General features: G+C 41.1%; 1 protein-coding gene and 1 long non-coding RNA gene across 3 annotated transcripts in view; one reads left to right on the forward strand and one right to left on the reverse strand.

The window, feature by feature from the left end:
* Positions 1-1,124: 1,124 nt before the first annotated feature.
* On the reverse strand, positions 1,125-8,563 carry FIGLA (folliculogenesis specific bHLH transcription factor). 2 transcript variants are annotated; one of them, XM_075207438.1, is made up of 6 exons: positions 8,439-8,563; positions 7,027-7,257; positions 6,773-6,925; positions 4,205-4,438; positions 2,434-2,471; positions 1,125-1,250 (listed from the first exon to the last, which is right to left on the reverse strand). In XM_075207438.1, the coding sequence occupies exons 1-5, from the start codon at positions 8,520-8,522 to the stop codon at positions 2,451-2,453; spliced, it is 723 nt and encodes a 240-aa protein (XP_075063539.1). In that variant the 5' UTR covers positions 8,523-8,563; the 3' UTR covers positions 1,125-1,250; positions 2,434-2,450. The 2 variants fall into 2 exon arrangements, with proteins under 2 accessions (XP_075063539.1, XP_075063541.1); XM_075207440.1 differs by lacking the exon at positions 8,439-8,563 and adding an exon at positions 8,275-8,313.
* The window catches only part of LOC142151614 (uncharacterized), a 70,529-nt gene continuing 55,421 nt past the window's right edge, over positions 8,438-23,545 (forward strand). Inside the window, exons 1-2 of the long non-coding RNA XR_012691217.1 lie at positions 8,438-8,575; positions 8,657-8,711. This is a non-coding gene — a long non-coding RNA (uncharacterized LOC142151614). The remainder of the gene's footprint in view (positions 8,576-8,656; positions 8,712-23,545) is intronic.

Here is a 23,545-nt window from a genome sequence, read left to right on the forward strand (position 1 = left end):
GGAGGAGGTATAGGAACGGGAGAAGAATTTTTCCTTTCATGTCTTATTTCACTAATTGCGTCAGTCACTGCGCTATAGCAGCGAGTGACCAGAGCATCAGTAGTGCAAGTGCTGCTTGAGCGAGGAAAGGCTGGAACGCCTCTGTGTATAGTATATCAAAGTCTTTGCCATGGAATGTGTTATACCTCAATGTCCAAGTTGCAGAAATGCTAGCCAGCAGCACCAGTACCATTTTTGTACCTATTATTAAGTGGAAGTGCCTTTTTATATAGGAGGCATGTGGATTAGCACATCAAGGTAGGGGCACAGGTGGGGTGTTACTTGTTTGCATCTTCTAATTGGAGGATCTTGTTGAAGCAGAGTGGATGGAGACGTTCCTTGCCAAATACAGGCTATGTCCACTTGTACCGTGGATTGCAGACACATAAAAACACAATGGACTCCACGTACAAGTTCACATGGAGCTTCAGTGCTCAGTTTTTGGTTCACAGCAGCACCCTATGTAAAATTTAGGCATTAGATATAATGGAGCTCTGCTCAAAAATGGAGCCGAGGTGACGGAGCCCCCATGATTAGTACCATTATCTGCACAAAGGGAAATATAGACAAATGGGTAGGAATAAGTCTCTTTCGTCAATATTTAAAATATGTCTTATGACACAGTGTGCATTGTAAATGGGGGTGAGTTAAGGCTGTATCCCAGTTAGCAGGGGGCCATAGAGTCCCCCCCCCCCAAAAAAAAAACCTCTCCCCTTTTTTTAAAATCTACACAAAATTTTCAATGTTACACCCTCCAAGAGTGCTTTGTGCATGGCAGAGTTAACAAAGTGCAGTTACATAAAATAAAATGTACATGCTCCCTTTAATGTCTCTACAAAAGGTCAACCAGTGAGTAAAGTTATTTTCAGTAAGATGTAAGTATCAGTACTAATTCAGATTTTTTATAGAACACAGAGGAAATAGGAATGCATTCCTTCACGTGGATAATTATACAACCACAAGACAGCATGGAAGTCAAACATTACCCCAAAATTAACACTTTCTACCAGAAACATATTTCCCTGGGGAGAAAGGGGAAAATGGGTGGGGGGAAGGGGAACATCATGTACAAACCACAAGAAAGCTGCTGGCCAGAAAAGAAGTTTACTTAAAATATTCATATTTAACAGTGTACACAATACAAATATTTGTTACATATATAAACAAAAAAATATATAAGCTTCATATTTCATGTAGATCTTCACTGGGACCTAAAAAGAACACAACACTGTTTATTATTTAAAAAAATAAATAAAGAGAAATCAGAGTTAGTGAATTTGGTGAGGGGGGCTGGTTAACCCAAGAAAATCAGAAAGTAAACTACACTATTGATTTGTTGGATGGAACGAATTGCTAATGAGAGGTTACATTTGCTGTAACATATGGGGGATATATAAACTACTGCAAACAAAACATGATGCTGTCCATGGAAAACGACTTCAAGTCCTCATTTTTCTAGTGCCAATATGCTGCGGGCAACAACTATTTTTCCATTGAAGCACCGGCCATTGTCTCTCCCTTTACTTTGTGTCTATCAGATTGCGCTTGATTAAGTTGCAACCACTGACATTAACGGCAGATGAGCGATGCAAATTGGTTACAGGTTGCTCTATGGCTGCCTACCTCCAAACTAGGGACACCCTGGAAGAGCAGACGTTGAGTGTGTAGAAATGATAAATATTGTGTATTGGGTGAGTGCAGAGTATCAATGTTTTTTTGGTTGTACAATTTGGAAAACCCCCTCTTGCACCCCAGTTTTTACATGGAGGGTGCAGAGGATCAATGTGTGTGTATATATTTACAGACTGTTGTAAACATAACAGATGCAATTTGCTGCAAGCAACCTTTGCCACACAACAAATAAAGCTACTGGTCTAGCCCTGGCTTTTTTTTTTTTTAAGTATTAAAAAAACCAAAAAGTTTACTGTGTTTCGGTGCAAGCGAAGTATTCAGAAGCATACGACTAAAAAAAGTAACAAGCAACTGCACCAATTAATATTGCCATTCCTGCCAACTAAAAGCATCTATGTTCCGCACCTTTAGAGGACTTTAATTTTCTTTGACATACCTTCATGCAACCTTTACTACTCTTATTTACTAAAAGCATTGCCATTTCTTTGCAACCTGCTTCCATCATGGTCAGCTGTGTATAAATACACAATGATGCAGAGGATCTTATTAGATTTCATCAGTGCAAAAGCAGGCAATGACTTCTATGGTGTAGATTGTTTAGTAAATCCATGACATAATAAATGCTTTCTCTGAGTAGTTCACCTAATTCCACCTTACACAATCCCAAATAAATACAGATAACATTACATGAGGGATCAGTTTAGCAAACAGCACAAACTACATTTGCCCTGTGCAGTGCAGTACAGTGCAATATATACTCACCTACAGGGTAACAAGGCTTAATGACTGCTCTGAAACGCCTGATAATGGGGAGAAAATAAAAACAATCGTCAGGTGTGTGAATGTGGAGATTTAGCTTTAGGATAGAGGCGCTTATACAACATAACACAAACATACAGCACACACAGTATAATAACCTGCAAAGTTGTGATCCACAATGCAGTGCACAGTACAATGTGAGACTTTAGATATACAACATAGCAACGAGCAATACAGCAATTGTTTGCAGGAAATATTAAATGCTTGGTAAGCAGCTTCAGAGACAATAATGTATGCAACAGCAGTAGCTTTTAAACTCTGAACAGCCTGCATACAACTTGTTCCGAGTGCGTGTGAAGGGAGGAGGTCATCATTGAGTACTATTTCCTAGCTTGCACTCAAAGTGCATGTATGACACCCTGTGACAGGCCAAACAAAATGGCAGCTGAATTCCATTTTATTATTCTTGTACTTTTATTATGTGTATTATGAAATGCTATGTAACCAAGGCAAAGCCAGGATATGTCTATATACATATATCAGCTAGGCGTTGTCCCAGTGCCAACTGCGCATGTACTGGAAAGTCCCGTGTAACGTCACTGCTTTGTGCCTGCGCAGAATAAGTGAAACTGATTATTACTCATAGTTCCACCAATAAGAAGTTCTTAATTCTGTTTAAAACTTATATGTTAGTAATATCCGGCACCCTTAGTTTCCTCTCTATAAAAGCTGATTTTGCTGCAACACAAGTTGCCTCGTCCTGGACCGTCGGTAATGGTGCCAGTCATTTGTCTATCCAGCTCGAGAGAGAGTGGGGCCCTGAATAATTGCTGATTAAACATATTTCTAAGAGAACTATCGAAGCCAAGTATATGATTATTATATTTTTACTTGTTTGCTATTTGAACTTTGTGGTCATGACAAACTCCTTGCAACCTGAAAGAACCCGTCACCGCAAACACACCCTCCCTAAAGATTTAGGAAGGGTTTATTTACACACCTAACACCTCCAGAGGAGCCTCACTAAACAGGACATGTCTGCCATGTAACAAGGCTAACTGGGAAGTGGAAATGTCCTAAGAAGATATGTTCAGGTGATGGGCAGATATGAGAAAGCTGTGTGATTACATACAGGTTAGATAAACATGGATACTAAAAACAGAAGAAATGGCACGTGCAGGCAGGTCATCTGCCCACATCTAATGCTGGGAGACCCACATGTATTCCTCCTGATGTCTTTGGACACGGTATTTTGACAACTTATATAGGAGGTCACCAACAAGTTTAAAATGGGTGCATTAAGTAAAAAATAAATGCTGTTGCATCTCAGATCACACTAACACCCCCTTCTACATTCTTTAACCATGCAAAATTCAAAGTTTTTTTTAGTGTTCAGTAGACCATAGTTTTAGAAGGGTCCAAAAAGAAGATTCTTGGATAATGCACATAGTGCCCATCTAATTACTTGTGCAATGTGCTTTAGCAGCAAAGATTATTACAGATAATCCATTGCCTTTGCAGGAGTTATATCCACAACCCCTCCCTACTTGTAATGACCCAAACCTCCCCCAGGTTACCACCATTACCACATAAAAGTAACTGGGGTAAGCGGACTCCTACACTGGAAGAAGAAACTTGGAGGGCTACACATTTTGGTGCTGGAGTAGAGTGCAGATAATGCAGCACATGACTTAGTGACCAAGGAACCAATGCATGGGGAACGGCAAGAGTTTAAATTAGGAAAGACAGATGACAATCATATTATAAAACGTACCAGTCTGCCATTCTTGTGAATTTGCACAATGCCTAGATATCCTGGGAACATGGCATTGGCCCTCCATAAACCCATTGGGTCTTCAGTCTTAACCATAAATGGCATTCCCCCTTGCATATTCCCAAGGGGGTTTACGTGAAAATCGCTAGATAATGTGTCCATGAAGTCTTGCCTGTAAGGCATTGGTCCCAGGTATCTATCGGGAGAATCTACATCAGGAACATCATCTACTTTCTAAAAGAGAATTGGGAAAAAAGCGTATTATTAAATAACTTCATCCTGTAAGTCATAAATAGCACATTAACAGGGATTCACAGAAATGCCAAAACACACCGCCACCCAAAAAAACTCAAAAATCTAGTAAATTTGATGTAGCTCTTCACATGAAAACTGTGTGCTGCGATTTCTACAGGGGTTTCAAATGGACAACCTGCAAACATCAATGAAGATTTACCTGGAGAAAACAGTCACAACTAGGTTCTGTCCCATGCTGTAGAGTTACAGGAAGAAATTTAGAACGGATTTATATAAAAGATAGCTAGAAGTGGGATTATTTTTTAAAATAAATCAAGACTGTATTATTAGAGAACTTTGCATGTTAGGCAGATAAACATATGGAATATATGGAGGATAGCTTAATATCCCATGCTCAAGACTTTAAAGGGCTAGAAACATTGTGTTGTAGTCGCAACCTATTTTCCTATTTTTACAGTAGTGATCTTTGCAAATAAGAAGAGTGCGCAAAAAAAAAAAAAAAAAAAAGAAATCCAAAAGAAAAGTTAGTTTATTTCAATGACGGAAGAAATAAAGATCTGAAATTTAAAACAAACATAAAATTAGACATAATTAGCTGTTCAAATGGTTTTAAGCACAAACCCAGAGAGGAATATGCCCATCCTTTAACAGACGTCTCCCTGGCTGACAACTGAGGGACATTTGAGAGTAGTTAGAGCCAACTGGATAGCTGCTGCCCAGTGAACTAAAAATCCCTATCCCAGCCTCACTTCAGGTTAGGTCAGAAAAAGCCATCTTGGTGCCAGTTAAAAATAGTTTTCGCAGATTAAAAAAAAATAAAAAATTACATTTGAAAGGAAAATAAAATAAAAATTTCAAACAGGGCAAATTGATGATCCTCAGGAACATGGGATTGGTTACCCCTGTGAGATATTGGTTATGTTGGATATTAAGAACACCTATATAAAAGGAGGTTACAATACAAGTTTTATTTTTTTCAAATTTAAAGAGCTCCAAAATTATAAAACAAGATCTTCTGCATCTGCGGTCTAGAGTCAAACAGGACAGATTTCAACAGGGCTTAGTAAATTCCGTACAATGACAGAAAAAAAATGGTAGCTTGTATAGTTCCATGTGGGCAAGTGTTGAATTAGCAGAGCTTGTCTTAATGCAGCTGTTAGTAAGACAGCATGCAGAGATATACATGGCACAAGTGTGTGTAGGATGCAGAATGAGGAGCCGTGCTGTGACATGTTCTATACAAAGTAAATTGGTAGAAATTCAGATTTCCACTATTCTAGATAGATACCACCTTAAACAAACTCATGTACCAACAGACATTTTATTCTTTCAGTGTCTATACTCAAAGTGTCCTTGTTTTCATGCACTGCTGACTAAGTTAGTGCAGTATAAATTTATACTGTATACCATTTATATTTATTGAACATACATACATAGGAAAGACACAGAAAATAGAGATGAAGGATCTGTGGTCCAAAAACCAGCTTCTGGACACAAAAACAATAAGCAACAATAAAATTCACCCTGACCCTGAATTAGAGAGTAAAGCTCCTCTCCCAACTAGAAGGTCTGTAAGCGTCATTTTTCTTTTATTAGGAAATGTAAAATAATCCTGATTGCCTGTCCTCAGTGCTTGCACAATGAGAGACTAAAGAATACCAAGCCAAGCTCTTATATTGCACTGCACATAATACAATACTATACACGCTATTTGAAGGTGAAAGAAGCCAATATCACCCTACACCAGAGGTGCTCAAACTCAGTCCTCAAGAGCTACCAACAGGTCATGTTTTCAGGATTTCTGTCTGTAGAAACAGGTGGGATAATTACTGAGCCAGCCAAACAGATTAACTCTGTGCATGATTAAAGAAATACTGAAAACATGACCTGTTGAGGACTGAGTTCGAGCCCCTTTAGCCAACACTATATAGGCATCTCCTGTGTGTTCCCCTCGCCTTCATGTTGTTTCAGGTGTGTGACTAGGATCTGAGCACCTTTCTGTCATCATTCTGTTAGTCCATTAGGACCATTTTGATTTGAGCAAAGGTAGAACCATTGGAAGGCTACTTATGGGAATATGTTAGTGAGCACAGGGCAAGTGTCTTGAAGCTGGGAAGGGCATCAAGTCACAGACCGAGTGTTAGTAGCAGGAGCAGAACCGACCTACAGCTCAGAGTAGTGATGTGAACCTCCTGTTATATAAAATGAAGATTACATACCCAACATGTTATGAGGCAAACCATACTAAATGTGCATTGCATTATTTACATGAGAAAATACATCCCCCTACTAAGCAGAGTACCGAAGCAATACCTCAAACCCTCCAGTTTCCTCCAGGAGGTCATGAAGAAGTTGTATGTATTCTGTGGCTGCTTTTAAGGTGTCCACTTTACTCGGTTTTCTGTCCTTGGGGATCAGCGGCACAATGGTTTTCAGCTTGGAAAATCCACTGTTAATATTTCTTATCTGTAAGTAAATGTTAATCGTTAAGTTTAAACTCCCAAGACCCCCACAAAGTATATCTGATCCAGCGACCGGCCAATGTCATCTCTATTGCACTCCCTCACCCGCTCTCTTTCCTTGGCATTGGCTGCCTGCCTCCTCTCTAGAACCTCCTCAAAGTTCTCCAAACACAGGTAGCGTCCGGTTGAGAGTCTCTTCATCTTGTTGATGGAGGCCATATAAGGCAGGTAAGTATAATGCTCTTTTAGAACATTTCCCAGTAGTTCAGGAGGGGGTGTTACATACAGCTTTGGAAGTTCCCGTTTCCACTGTGTCAGAGCAGTTTGTGGCTTCTCCTGAAGGAAAATGTTTATTATATTTACAATGTTTGTTTTACATCTAAATCTGAGTTTTTAGTGAGATGTGTTAAAGGAAAATAGATGTGACAAGCATACAAATCAAAATAAGCTGTATTGGCCTCAACAGTGTATTGAATGAATGATTATAGCAGTACAAGTGCAGCTTAGCTTGGACCAGGATAGTTTTGTTTGTTGGCCATTTTTGTGCGTTTCTGTTCTGCGAGTGTTTCAGTTATTTAATGTATTATTTTTGCACAGTTCATGAATTCTGCTGCTATTGGCATGCTGTCTGAGCATGGCTTACTGGGGAGCAGTTAGCATGCTCTGAATACATCATCAGAGAATCTGTTTGATTGGAAATTACCTGTGTAACACCTGAGGCCATTACTAGCTCAGTCAATACAAATAATTAATATGTCCATCATTAAATGTGTAACCTCCCACCACAAAATATTTAACATGATGCAGAGGAAACCATCTTATCTTTCCTTATTATAGCATCACAATGTTTCATACCTTTGAAATATATGTAGATATGTCACATGAACTTTTGTAATTAAAAATTCTAAAGTTAGAAAATATAAAATTCTAAATTGTAGCATATAAATTGAAAACAAATAGGAGACAATATAGAAGAAAGAAAAGCCTCCTGAAACTTCTTATTTCCCTTGGTAGACATTTACAAGCAATGCCACCAGAGAAGCTTTTCTATAAAGGATGTAATACAACCAACCTTATCTGCAGAATGAATATACTGCAGAGTACTGATCCTAGTTTGTAGCAATGCAACATGACTTCCAAATACCATTGCATGGTCCGTATCAATAACATGTGACATAAGTATATAACTTACCAGACATATAAACTACAACGGGATTCTCTTAACCGCACCCTATATGAACCACTTTAGAGGCGTTCATACTTCTACATGTCATGAGAGGTTTCACAGTAAATAGATAGACCCGTTGCACAGTGTAAAATAACCCAGAGACTTCTATAAAACAGAATATGTACATATCTAGCTGTACTTCTGTCCATATACATCGGCAGTTGACTAGAATACAATTTTCAGAACTCTTTCTGGGCAGGTGCACATTTTCAATGATAGACAGACACCACAACCTCCATCTTGCAGGGTCGGTGAGAGGTACAGATTAGATCCCCGGGGGCCCTCTTACCGCAGGGGAGCAGGGCAGGCCGTCCATGCTGATGCAGAGAGGCGCACAGCTCCCGGCACCGCTACGTGACGGCGGTGACGTCATGACGCTGAGGAGCCAGCGGCAGCCAGGACAGCTCTTCTTTGCTGCCTCTGCCAGTGCCTCAGCAGTAACAGTAACAGTAACAGTAACAGTAACAGTAACAGTAGCAGTAACAGTAACAGTAGCAGTAGCAGTAGCAGTAGCAGTAGCAGATCACCCCCAGGACCCACCTCCTGCAAGCCTACAACCAGCGTAAGGAGTGTTATCTTTTTTCAACAGTACTGTGTTTCATGCAGCATATATATATATATATATATATATATATATATATATATATATATATATATATATATATATACCCCCATTTTTTAAAGTAATATATTATTTTAGCTTAGTGAAATGTAAACACTTTCTTAAGAACTTAAATTCATATTCATTTTTTGATCTCTTTCTCCCCCCCAACATTTTAACTAATTTTTACATTTTTACTAATTCCACCCTTAAGAAACTTAGGAGTGTATATATATATATATATATATATATACACACACACAGAAAGAAAGTTGTCAGCGCTTATCCTTTAAACTGCATATCTGTGTGTCTAGCTAAATGAAAACATGAGGTGTTAGTTCATATTTTGATCAAAAGACTTAAGCCTGCATCCCACGTCAAGGGTACCTCATTATATGCAGGTCCTACACTGACCTATATGCTTTAAACACTATTAAAATCAGATGCACTCACCTCCCAGGTATAGGGGTTTACATCTAACAAAGGCTGGCTTGTGAGCCACACCCAAATGTGCCTTAAATAGGCTTGATGGACAGCTGCTATGACAAAAAGGCAATATTTTAAAACAAAACCAGAGAAAAAAAAATAAAATATATATATACAGGGCCATCTTTTCCATTGGGCACGATGGGCAGGTTTCCGGGGGCCCCAAGGGCAAGGGGGCCCCATAGGCAGGGCTCTTAATTAGAATAAATAACCCTGCAAAAAAAAAACCTGCAATAAAAACCTTCAAGGGTCACAGAGCAAGTACATCTATCTATCTATATATCTATATCTATATCTATATCTATATCTCTACATATATATATATATATATATATATATATATATATATATATGTAGGGGCCCCGGTGCACTGCTTTGCCCAGGGGCCCATAATGTTGTTAAGATGGCTATATATATATATATATATATATATATATATATATATATATATATATAATCTATAATATAAATGTCTAGTGGCGTGTGTTAGTCTGTCTGTGTGTGAAAAAAATAAAACCAAGCTGCAGCGCCACCTGCTGGGCGGAGTTATACACTGACCTACTAAATTCTTTGTGTGGAAAAAAAAATTCAGAAAGGGCTGAAATTTGGTATACTAAGATGTTTTTAATTTGTTAATTTAATTTGTTAATTGTTAAAAGTGTTTATAAAGATTTTAAAAAAATATATATATATTTCTTGAAGGAGAAGTGACAGTTGGGAGTGGTTGGTGGTTGAGGCCTGGGCTATGGCCCAAATGCATGACAAGAACCTTTTTAACACCTTAAGTAGATTTGACTAGAATGCATGAGTATCATGCACGGGTTAACTTGTGTGTGTGTGTATATATATATATATATATATATATAAAATCTATACACACACACATATATATATATATATATATATATATATATATATATATATATATCTACACATATAGAGATATATATATATATATATATATATATATATATATATATATACATACACTAGATTTAGTCTATATAGAAACTGTTTTTGTGTTCCATTCACCACAGGGTGAGTGGAATGTGATGTGGGTTCAGATACAGGCACAGATAATTGTGTATGAGAGCCCTACAACCAGATACAGGGGGACGGAGATTCAATTCAGCGTGATGTGTCTCCCACGGAGACACATTGGGGCATATTCAATTCTGGGCGGAAATGCCGAAAATCTCGCTGTCCGCACACGATTACCGTTATTACGGTAATCATGCGCGGGAAAAACCGTTAATACGGTAATTTACTCGCTGGATTTCAGCCGCAAGCTGAAATCCAGCTATCTATTACCGTATTAACGGTAATAGTTTTTCCCCAGCGCGGAAAAAAAAGAAGTGAATATGCCCCATTGTGCCCATGTTGGATGGAATCTCCACTCTGTGGGGTGTGAGGAAAAATGAGCGGACATGCTTTACCATAATGTGTGCAGCCGGAAATCACGGTAATGTCTGGTGGCACATCACCGGAAATTCAGTCTGCCCCAATGATGGAATTCATTAGGGAACAGAAGATGTGGAACTCTGCAGTTGTCTATTTATTTAAGTAATTACATACTGCAAACAGAGCAATACTAAAAGCACTGGAGATTTTGCAATGGTAAGCAAAGAAAAAACTGGTCATGGACAAATTTGTTCAAAATGGATAGGGAAGTTAAGGATAAATACAAACCATGCAGTTTCTACTATAATTCCAAAATGTCCCTGGACTTATTTGTCCTCAGCAAAGTCTTTGTTTTCTAGTTATAAAAACAAAGTGCTCAGTACCACTTTCTCTTTTTCTGTGTTAAGTTAGTAGTTGTCAACCTCTTTGTTGCAATGATACATGCAGGGCCGGACTGGCCTTCTGGCAAATGCCAGAAGGGCCGATGGTCAGATAGGCCGGTTCGTGCAGTCGGTGTACCAACACTTCCTGGTCAGTGCATTTAGAGCCAAGTGTTATTTGTATAATTATTTACAACGCCAAATATTGCCACATGCAAGTGCCATAGTCATCATGTTACATTAGCTATCTTTTTTTTAAAATATTGTACATCTTCTCTCAGCACTGTCCGTCCATCTCCCTCCTTAGGGACAGCCGCTTCTGAAGCAATCATGTAGTCGGCGCTGCTAGTGGGAGCAGCAGACATGGTACACGGGTCAGTATCACATCCACTAGACAGTCACAAGTTGCACAACTATAACAATTTTAAATCCAGCAATACAGCTGATGAGAATATATATATATATATATATATATATATATATATATATATATATATATATATATATAGTTCCTATAGTGTGTATATATAGCTTATATTTTTATCAGCATAGTGCGATGCTGTATATTATAATTACATAACTGCATAAAAGCCCTGGAAGAAAATGGTAATTAGTAAATTGTCTGATGCTGCGAACAAAAATTAACTGGAGGCCTTATTATTATTATTATTATTATTATTATTAATAATATCTTTTATTTATGAGGCACCACAAAAAGTCCACAGCGCCGTACATAGAGCTTGGTATAACAGTACAGGGTGACAATACATGGCATACAGAGTAGTATAAAAACACAGTGCAGTAAAAAACAAAGTGCAATAAGTATAAACAAAGTTCAGTAAGTACCAACTAGCAGAGAAATGTGCACAGGGTAAAGAGGTAAAAGTGAATTCCAGTGTACAGATAGAATGAGAAGGAGGGAGGTGGGTAATGGATAAAGGGTTTAGCCTGTGCCCAGTAGAGTGGGCACCACTTTTAGGATTAGGTCAGAGATGGAGAAGCGGAGGAACAGGAGAAGAGGAGAGATAGGGGCAAGAGTCAAGTGACGAAATGGAGAGAAGATGCGGAGGGCCGAAGGCAGATGTAAACAGGAGCAGGAGGACACGAGGAAAGAGGGCCCTGCTTAATGGAGCTTACAATGTAAAGTTGAAGGGGAGACTGATAGGAGACACAGAGTGGCAAGAGGGGGTGAGGGACCAGAACACTGAGGGGAGAGAGGCACCGAAGTAAGTAGGAGGGGGCGAGGTATAGAATGGTTAGTATAGAAAGACGTAGAGGGTGAGAAGGAGTAAGTGTGGAGATGATGGAGAGATATGGAGTGGTGAAGTTAGAGAGGGCTTTATAGGTAAGGGTGAGGATTTTGAAGAGGATTCTGAAACGGAAGGTGAGCCAGTGTAGGGCTTGACAGAGAGGGGAGGCAGATGAGGACTGGCGGGAGAGGTAGATAAGTCAGGCTGCAGCTTTTAGTTTGGACTGAAAAGGAGTGAGACTGGTACGGGGGAGGCCATTGAGGAGGAGGTTTCAGTAATCAAGGCGGGAGATGAACAGAGAGTGGATGAGAATTTTAGTGGCCTCAGAGGAGAGGAAGCGTCTGATCCGGGCTATATTGCAGAGATGGAAGCGACAGGAGTGGGCAATGAATTGAATGTGAGGGGCGAAGGAGATGGAGGATCAAGGGTGATCCCCATGCATGGAATTTGGGGTGAAAAGGAGCAGATGGTAGAACCAATAGTCATGGAGAGGGTGGGTGGGGTGGAGTCTCTTTGGGAGGGTGGATTATAAATTCAGATTTGGCCATATTGAGTTTGAGGAAATGTTGGGACATCCAGGAGGAAATGGCAGAGAGGCAGCAGGACACCTTATTGAGGATGGAAGGGGAGAGCACAGGAGAAGAGAGGTAGATTTGGGTGTTATCAGCATAGAGGCCTTATAATCAACCTTATATTTTAAAGCTTCATCTATGGAACAGGTGAGTTAATCAGTGCTCTTAATATAGCCCTACCAGGTGGTCCCATTGTGTAGGAATGTGTTAATGACCTGGTAGACTGGGCTCTCGGGTCTAGTTGTTTTACCACTAGAAATGTTTAATGCACGGTGCTTAATTTCTCAAAATTCTATATTTTGATGGATCAAACAACTAATTACACATCCAAAGGAAATATTGGGAGCATTTTATGGTCTGTGAAAACTTCAGGTTACATTTTTAATTTCTTAAGTTTGAGCCTGATGGTGAGCCTCTCCTAGATTGCACCTACAGCCACTAATACCCCATTCATACTGCACCAAAATCCCGGGTTTTTGCCGGGGCGAGCTCAAACGACCCGGGTCTTGGTGCAGTATGAATGGTACAAGTCAAAAATCCCGGGTCTAAAAACCCGTGTCTTCAACCCGGGATTTATCGAGGGGTAATTCCCGGGTCGGACCCGGGTTGCCTGCACTATGAATGGTGCAACCCGGGTTTTTCAACCCGGGTTGCACAGAAAACAAGCTGATTGGCTGTCTGCCTGTCTCTGGAGGATGATGTCATCGATGGGAGCCCGTGGAAGATTCGAGAAGGAGTTTAGGAACATGAACTCTGGGCTACACAAAAGTGAGTCGTCGGCCATGATGAAAAGTAATGTGGTAAACAATCACCACCCACTTTTGCATCATCTTTATGCGTCAAAAAACCAGTCACCTTTCAATGACATCACCATTTTTCAGCCAATGAAAACTGCTCTGGTGATGACTCCCACAAATTGCCAGGGCACAGACTTGTGCAGTATGAATGGGGTCAACCCGGGAAATTCCCGGGTCCGAGGTGCAGTATGAATGGTGTTTCTGAGCTGGGACGCTCCGAGCCCCGGCAAAAACCCGGCTTGAAAAACCCGGGATATTGCCGGGGCGGCAGTATGAAAGCGGTATAATATGACTTTAATTTAAATGCAATTCACTCTCTCATTAAAGGTACAGGGGCAAACGCAGGATTTGCGGAAGGGTGTTTCCACACCAGGATGCAAGTGGGCATTACCAGCATGCATGGGGGCGTGGCTATAATTTTAGAGAGTGCTTGGCTGCTCTCCAACTCTCCCTTTCCCCATAATATATATATACGCAATGCTGAGAGCACTACTGTTAGGTGCACGCAGCTCTCTCTTTTCCAGCAGAGCCATGTGAAGCGGGGGCAGGGTCCAGCCACCTCAATTATACAGTGTCCCAGGCTTGGAGGGGGGTTCTAGGCACTAGGAACCCCCCCCCCTTCTGTTTGCCTATGAGGTATTCTGTATCACCTGTCTTAGTTGGCTTTTATATCTAGTATTGGGTTTGCATTTTACATACCGTTCTGTGTTGCATTAATTTTATTTAGAATTGTGTTAAATGTAGCAGTTTGCATTAATCAACGACTAATATGCAGCCATTGAAATCTAAATTTAGCCTGTTTTTTAAAATAAAGGAAAAACAATGTGTGCAGCTCTCAAAATTAACATAATATTCACTTTATTTAAGCAACAGAATTCAGTCAACTCTGTTATTTCAGTCTGACAAGCCAGTGGTGACAATTTAAGATCGAGCACAGGGCTCTCTCACTCTAAATGGCACACACAGAATAACACAAAATATAATGAAAAGTTTGTTTAGTTGAGTTTTTCAGAATATTATTTTCATATCGCATTCTGAGTGGGAAGCAACACAGGGAAAACCTCTCTAAAAACACTAATTTGCAGCAATCTATGATGTGCAAAATGTATTTGTTCTAGGGAACAGGATTGTCTCCACGCAACAGGAGGTGGCTTAGGCAGCAAGTCTCCCACATACGCTGAGGCACTAGAAAGTGAAATAGTTTTCACTTCCCTGCTAGAAGTGGAGCTGTGCATGTGCACCTGCAGTCACTTCAGATCGTGCCAGAGCACCACTGGTCAGATTTTTTGGAAGCTCATTGGTGACAAACCAGTCTTAGAAAGGAATAGTGAAAAAGAAGAGCGCTAACTGAAAACCCATGCTGTAAACTTGGACTTGAGCATTTAAGATATAAGAACATTTGAGTTCCAATGGCTCGTTCTGCCTACTGAACTGTTCTCATCCGGCTGTGTTTATTGTATTTTTGTTCACAGGCGTGTGCTAAAATGTGTTTATATTCCCTGTATATTTTAGATTATCGATTGTGTGTTAGAAGGGTTTATTATTAAATGTTGCCATATGAAAGTGTTAATCAAAGATAAGACAGGGCAATGGGTATGGCCAAAATAAACTTCATATCATCCACTTTTGTCCTCTAGTCAACAAGACATGGCATCAGGGGAGGGCTGGCAAATTTTAGCCCGAGGGGCAAGATTCGACTCAGCAGCACATTAGAAACATTTTAAAGGAAGAAAAAATGCAGGTGACCCAGCCCAAGGTAGCCCATTATGGGACCAGCCTAGGGGCAGATGCCCCTCTGCCCCCCAGCCCAGCCTGCCCCTGCATGGCATGATAGTACTCTGGCCTAGACTGCTAGGCGCCCTCTCCCCAGGGAACCAACGCGGTCATGTGTCAGCAGGGGGAGGACACTCTGGGGTTAGTCTGTCATATTGCCACCAATCATCAGCGAGTTACCGCACTAATACACTCCTCCATTAGCTTCATGACCGTGGGAATAATCTATGTTATATAAACTGTATTTTTGGGCTTTATGACTGTGGTGACTAGGAACTGCGCCTCGGTTACATGCCTTTGCTGTGCTTCTAGGGAATTACTCTACCTGTTTTTTTATCTGTTGAATAAACCACGGTCTGGTCGCAACAACTCACCTAGGTGAGTTTTGAAGAAACCCACCCAGACGCACGTTCTTAACAGTATCCTTTGTGCTGACACTTTTAAATTCTGGAGGAAGACCAAAGACACATACGTTCGATTTATTGAACTTTCACTGACAACTTACAATAACGGTTTATTTGCTGCTGTTAGAACAAGTTGTTAGAGACAAAAGTTAGAAAACCAGTTTGACTCCAAAAATCAGGAAAGAGTAATAGTGCTGGCTAATAGATTACTTCTGCCCCTTATTGGTGGCTGCTAGAAGCGTCTTTTGGTCCATTGCCGCACCTAAAGGGGTGACAGAAGGAAAGATTATTAATACCCATACGTAGAGCCTCCAGCTGAAACAAGAGTCCTAGGAAAAAGGAGAAAGGGTGAGAGCTGTTGCTACTAGGTGGCAATTCTGTTCCCAAATCCAGTTTGCAGGTCATAGATTCCTGTAAACGAGTGTGTTGTTTATCGGGAAGCTTGCTGTGGCTGGATCACTTATAAATAACTTACTGTATAAATTTATTTAAATTAATAGCGCTGGGCGCCAATTTATGTCATTGTAAATGTACTGATTTTTTTATATTGTATTGTATTTCGGTATAGGAAATGTATTTTTTTCTGAGACAGTGCCAGGAGAGGAAATTGGATTTGCGTAACTTTTCTAAAGGAAACCTCATGCTAATTAATTAATTTCATGTGAAGTGACCAACGGGTCTTTTTAGCCTGAAAGCACAGCAGGGAGTCGTTACCTGTTATCCTGTCTTGTTAAAGTGTAGCAGGAAATGTCTGAACAATGTGATTTAGGATATCACAGATTAGTGTTAATTTTGTTAAATATAAATTGCATTTAAAATCCAAGTTTAAGGAACATCTCGCATCCTGATGTTAATCCCTGAATTAAATATTTCAGACTTTTAGGGGCCTGTTCGGAAAAGGGGGCTGGTCTACCCCCTGTCAGGCTGTGTCCAAAATGTATAAAACGAGCACTGTTTGACCATATAGTAGTATTCCATTTGTACTTCTGGAGATCACTAGTACCTTAAACTAGTGTATGTAACTGTCCTTGTTAGGACACTTGAGCTAATAAAACATCACTGCTTCAAGAGTCTGCTTGAAGCCTACTTACTTGCTGTAATTCCTGTGACCTATAGATTAGACCCAATCTAATACATTATCCACCTGTTCTGAGGTTGGTACCCAGCATTCCAGTACCAACGCTCTGCCCGCTAACTTGCAGCTCTGGTCAGTGTGATCAGCCAGGGAAAACCATTCACAGCAACCCTGATCTAAAGAATGAGGTAAGGGGTACCAGCCCAGCTGCCCAGTGAGGGGGTACACCAGCAGCGAGATAAAGTTACCCAGAAGGAAGTGCTTCTAGGCGCTGGTGTAGGAGCCTAGTGGTGGCAGCAGGCTCCCTCTACTGCAACTGGAGGGGCGCATTTGGGATAAAGAAAGGGGACGGTGGCCCAGCTGGTCCCCAGCAACACAACAGCCAGGGTGGCATATGAGCGCCATCCTGTCGCACTTGCCATCTAGCAACAGCAGGTGGGTAGACTACCATATATCTTGGTGGTTGCTCTGAGAAATTCAATCTTTTGTAGATCGGTTGGTCTCCAATAATGCTTAGCGAAGGGACGAGCTGAAGACCATCTTGCTGTCAGCATAGATGTCTGCAATGATATGCCTTTCACTTGCACTTTTGTGGCTGCTGCCCCCTGTAGGGAGTGGCTTCTAAACTGGTTTGTTTCTATCCCTGCATCTTTTATGGTTACCACAATCCATTCTCTGATAGTAGAGGAAAAACTGAGTGATATTGTCTCTCATGGGAGAGACCCAGGTAGGTGGATAGGCACAAAGCCACACAAAGGTTAGGCTCTGAAGAGTCATATATAATATTGTATTCAATTATTGGATTATTGAATGAGGAAGTCTTAGGATGACGTTTTGGAATGATGTGATACACCCTATGAGTCTGTGATAACCACGGGTCTGAGGTGTGTATGAGGGTCAGTTCAGATCCTCTACCTGCTTTGACTAGAGCCAGCAAAGATGACAACGCACAGGATAAATAGCCAATAATGGAGTCCATCTCCCATGAAGCTAGGAAGGAGAGGAAAGGCTCAATATAAGTGTGAGAGTATTTTGGTAAGATGGGTCTAGAAAGGTATATACTCTGTAGAAAACAGAGATATAGTTTGTTATCCATTAAGTTTGGGATCATGATAGCTAAAGCAGAACTGTATGATTTGATGGTAGCTGACGCTAGGCCTGACTCATATTTAGAAGCTAAGAAGTCCAGAGAGAGAGCTTCATGAGAGAGATTCCCTTGAAATTGCCAGAGGAAGAATTCCTTAATAATTATTCAGTATCTAGCTCTCGTTCAGCTCCTTAAGGAGGCATAATTTAGTAATTTTGTCGGGGATACAAGGGCTACGTTTGTTAACAGCCATCTACATACATTGGGGAAGTGTCTAGTATGTATAGGGTTCCCTGGAAACAGTGTTTGGATAATCCTAGGGGAGTCTTCGGACCAATGCATAACTGACTGATCAGAGGGAACTAGACTCTGGATGGCCATCTTTTAGGACTCTGCCATTAATTATAATTGGCTTGCAGTACCTCTTTTCCACCAGAGGTGCTGCTGTTTTACTTTAACATTCCACCTCGCCTGCAGGAGTTAACCTCCTTCCTTGATTAGTGCCTGCACATGTTCCACTGCTTTATATACCTGCCTCAGTCATTGCTCCTTGCAGTTCATCGTTGATTTCTGATTGTTGTTATTTGTCTGCTATTGTTGTGAATAACCTGCTCCAGTTTGTTACTTTGGTTTGACCTCTGCCTGTGACCTGACCATCCTTGATTGCTAACTGGATTGACCCTTTGCTTGTGATCCCGAGTGCGCATATCTGTGCCTGGACCGACTCTTTGCCTGGTATTTGACTCAGCTTTTCATCTGCGATTCCACTTCCCAGCCTCAGTTTTGTGGTGTCCGCTGTTTTCTCCATTGGACTTACCTGTGTTCTGCCTGTTATCCATGATACCATTTCCTAGCCTCAAGTCTGTGGTGTCTGATGTCTGCTCCTTTGGACTTGCCTGTGCTTGCTGTGTTCTACCATCCAGATTTACAGCTTGATCTGGCCCCTGTTTGTACTGTGTTGCTCTCCAGCGCCATCTCCATACAGGCCACTACTGACATTACATCCAACCTTAAATCTGTGTTGCTATAGACTGAACTATTAATCCTTTCCTGCATCAAACCTGGTTGTCCTGCTACCTTGTACTGCGGTTAAGCCTTCATATCCTGGAACTGTTGTACTATGGACTAACCTTGCTATTTTCATATGTTTGAAACACATCATTGCTTGTTCTGAGTTGCTGTTCATAGGTTCTCTGCACCAATTGGTTTTTCATCTGTATTTGCCTTTATAAACATACTTTGTTTTATTCAAACACTTCCCTTTTCCTTGAAGTTCATACTAGGTATCATAACAACTCCACCACTATTTGAGGAATCCATCCATCTTGATTTTCTGTATTACCTGTAATTGTGTTACCAGAACGAGCAAAGGTGGGAAATCAGGTCCTGTGGACATTCCCGATCTCAGGACATCCCTAGCTCCTTTCGAAAAGCCCTGTGACGTTTGGGAGATCAATCTGTCCTTATTGACAGCTAAACTCCAAAGGTGGGGGTGAGGACTATGTGGAAAAAAGGTTAAAAATCTTCTGCTTTAGACATCAGATTGTGCATTTTCATGAGGGGTCTATCAAGACTGAAATGTCTCAATTTCCTCATCGGGCCTTAACTAGTAAGCAGTAATTCTGATTTTATTTCCTATTTTATTTTCTGAAACTTATTTGTGCAAAATATATTGTATGTCTTTTGTAAATAAGCCTTGTAAACATTTTTCAGATTAAATAAATTTAATCTAGCATGTTCTCCATGATTCTTTGTGAATTTATGAAGCCCAGGGAGGCTCATGCTACATGTGTATGTGATTAAACTGTGAAACATTAATAAGTGGTTTGTGTGAACGTAAGGACACCTTTGTGGTGGCAGAAAAGTTGTATTCATTTCTAAGTGACTAAAGTGACGCCAGTCACGAACAGCTGTACAGATTGCTGTGTATGGGGCAGGCTGGGTGTTTGTGACAGCTTCTATTAAGATTCATTTATGAACCTAAAACATTGCTAACCTGCAATGTTACTTTATGTGCTTAAGTGCACTTTCTTGCCGCCAAGGTACACTCCCACTTCCTGGTGTTTGGAAGCACTCCTGTAAAATCAATCTGCATCTCGAATTGTGGGTTGGCAGATGCTCAGGAAAATGTGTGCTCTGGAAACCGTTAAAATGTCACCTCAAAGTACAGCAGAATGTCACTTGCTTGGATTATTCTTACATTAATTGTGAGAGGACATTACATGTGTCACTTTTGTGTGTTTATTTATAACATTGGTTGAATAACACCTAAACATACACTTCCCACAGAAATACGACTGGATGGTGCAAAATGTATAATAACACCCGTTCCCTGGTGCTGGACCATTCAAATCCATTTGCTGGGACAAAAAGGCTGTGTTCCCTCCCATGGATCAAAAAAAATCCAGTAAATAGACTTTCTCTACCCCTTTATCTCATTTAAATTGTCCAGTTCCACAAAATTAAATCTCTGCTTTCCACTTCAATGCAAAAGTAATGCACCCAAATCCTCCCGTCTGTCGGTGAATAATTTTGCACCGCTGCAGACAACATCATTTTGGGCTGCAAGTCCATGAACTTCCCCAAAAAAATGTGTACTTGTCTAAAAGTAGATGTGCGATATCACAGAAGAGTATTTAGCCTGTAGATTAAGGCTTTGACAAATTAGCCTTATTGTCTTATCTCATACATAGACAGTGTCGGACTGGGGCATGAGGGGCCCACCGGGGGACTGGAATGGTAGGGGCCCACCAGAGGGGGTGTGGTCAATCACCGTAGAGGCGAGACCAGACACTAGAGGGGGGAGTGGTCAGCCCATGAAGGACATAGCTAACATAGTGTAGTATATCAAGAAATGTAGTGTATATAAAGAGTGCATAGTCTAGGCCCCGCTCCTTAGATCAGGACAAAGTCTTGCCCCACTAGAATCAGAACAGTTGGCAGCCTGTCCTGCTCTCTCCTACCTGTTCTTGCAGTGTTCACTACGTTTAGGGGTTGGCTAAAATATAGTCAAGCCAAGGTGTACCATTCAGATAACGGAGACAATATAAATATATAAATATATATATATTAATAATGGAACAAATAAATGTTCATATTATGCCACACAGTAGTGCCCCAGTTCAGCTTATGCCACATTGTTCAATTTATGCCACAATTCATAGTATTCCACAAAGTACTGCCCCCAAACCATATTGTGCAAAGAACATGCTACCCCCCCCCCACCATGTAAAAAGGGAACATTGTCAAGTTAAAAAAAAAAAGGAAATAAAATAAAGTAAACGTTACTTACCGCTGCTTCATCTCCTCTCTGTGGTCACCTGGGCAGGCTCCAACGTCATGACGTGTGCGACTCTTAACGGTGCAGTTGACTTGCGCTTTGCAAATTTGTGACTCGGGTGTGCCCCACCTACATAGAAAAGGGCAGGGGCAAATTGTGAACTTAAAGTGGCCCTGGAAAAAGTGGCCTCATGTATGCGTAGCCAAATAAATGGCAGTCGGAGCCCAGTATGTGTGTGCACTCAATGTTAGTGTGTGCGCCTGCTGTATGTACCCGAGTATGTGTGTCCTGTTCTTGTCGCTTTCCTGACCTGTGGCTGCTGTTGTCTTTAGCTCAGTTGCTGCTTGTCTGGATCCAGGAATGTTGAGGGTCTTATCTGGAAAAAAAAAGGGGTACAAGAAAGTTAGAAAACTCCAACCAGCCCTTGGCCTTAAATAAATAGTACACACGTTTAATAACAGCCCCAACATTAAAATAATAGTATTCACTGTGATAAATAGATCTATTTCCCTCCAACCAGGCCCAACATTAAATTAATAGTATCTTCATTTAATAAATAAACCTACCTCCAAACAGGCCTAGCAATAAATAGCATTTAAGTTTAATAAATATAACCATTTCCCACAACCATCCCGGCATTAAATAATTCACATTCACATTTAATAAATAGCCCTGCTGCCCAAACTTAGCCCCATATTCAATTAATAGCCCCAAACCACCCCAACATTAAATTAACGGTGCTGCCACCTTATATTAAATTAATAGGCCCCGTTATTAAATTAAATTTCCCACCGTCACCCCACAAATAAAATAGCACACGTTAGCCACCACCTACCTCACACCCACATTACATTACTACAAGTCCCCTGCCCCCACCCCCCTTTTCACTTATAAGCCCCCCCTGTTCTCGCCCCATTTCACTTATAATAAGGACCCTTGCTCTCACCCCCATTTCACATAATAAGCCCCACTGCTCTCACCCCATTTTGTTTATAAGCGCCCCCTGCTCACTCCTATTTCACTTTAACAAACCCCCCTGTCCTCACCCCCTTTACATTGCCACAAGCCCCATTGCTCACACACACACACACACACACACACACACACATTACCAACACACACACACATTACCAACACACACATTAGCCCATCAGCAAAGAGACCCTGAAAATCATTTTTATGGCAGCAGCTAGGAATTAGACTAATACTTGCTGATAACAGAGAGATATTGATAGGTAGGGCTGTAATATGTTTCTATACCTTCACCACCTCCAAGCAGAAACACCGGACTCCTGCTCCTCTGGGCGGCCGCGGCAAGATGAACTCCCCTGCTGAAAGTGAAAAATAACACTCTCTCTGCACCTGCGCGGTAGGGTTTGTTATCGAAGTGTCGCCGCCGCCATCGCAAGTGACATCTTCTCCATAAGCTCCGCCCCAACATCGGAGGGGGCGGAGCTTCGACGCAGCTGGGCCTGCCGGTGAATAGTCCGGCTGTCCGGCAGGCCAGTCCGAGGCTGTACATAGACATATAAAAGCTAAGTGCTAACGGGTATCCATGCTTTACCTCAAACTTGTACCTACCTATTAAGTTATAAAATGAGCCTTTTAACTAGAGATGGGCGGGCTCGGTTCCTCGAGAACCGAACCCACCCGAACTTTGGCTATCCAAGTACCGAGCCGAGCCGAGTAGGCTCGGTACTCTCCCCCCCGCTCGGAATCCAAATCGAGGCCGAACGTCATCGTGACGTCGTCTGATCTCGGGGCTCGGTTCTCGCGATACTTGAAGATTATAAATACACGCCTCCACAGCAATCCATCGCCATTTGACAGAGGGAGAGAGCAGGGTGTAATCACAGGCTGAATAGAGCAGGGACAGACAATACAATATTCTGATTCCAATTGTGCTAACAACAATCGATAGAGAAGAGAGGAGGATAGAGGAGTCTTTTTTTTTTCAATATTTAGCACTCCTAAGTGCTTTTGGGCTATCCCCCATAATTGTGCATAAATATTTCTGGCTGTCCAAAGTATTATCTGTCAGCAGATTTAAAAAATAATTTTTAGCACTCCCAAGTGCTTTTGGGGTGTCCCCCCATAATTGTGCATAAATATTTCTGGCTGTCCAAAGTCATATTTGTCAGCAGTATCTAAAGCAATTTGTAGCACTTTGGGCTCAGAATGGATTCAAAGCAGTCCACTTATGAGCAGAATGAGCAACCAGGTACTGTCACCAGTCCTGATGGTAGTTTTCCCAGTACGTCATCTGGGCAAGGCGATGTCAAACTACACA

This window comes from Mixophyes fleayi, chromosome 4 (genome assembly GCF_038048845.1).
Source record: "Mixophyes fleayi isolate aMixFle1 chromosome 4, aMixFle1.hap1, whole genome shotgun sequence".
NCBI lineage: Eukaryota > Metazoa > Chordata > Amphibia > Anura > Limnodynastidae > Mixophyes > Mixophyes fleayi.

Bases quoted from the DNA above. Each gene is read 5' to 3' on its own strand.
- FIGLA (XM_075207438.1), bottom strand. From the start codon at position 8,522: ATGACGTCACCGCCGTCACGTAGCGGTGCCGGGAGCTGTGCGCCTCTC. The intron at 7,258-8,438 runs GTAAGAGGGCCC...ATTTTCCTTCAG, and splicing joins GCCTGCCCTGCTCCCCTGCG to GAGAAGCCACAAACTGCTCT. The intron at 6,926-7,026 runs GTGAGGGAGTGC...ATTTACTTACAG, and splicing joins ATGCCAAGGAAAGAGAGCGG to ATAAGAAATATTAACAGTGG.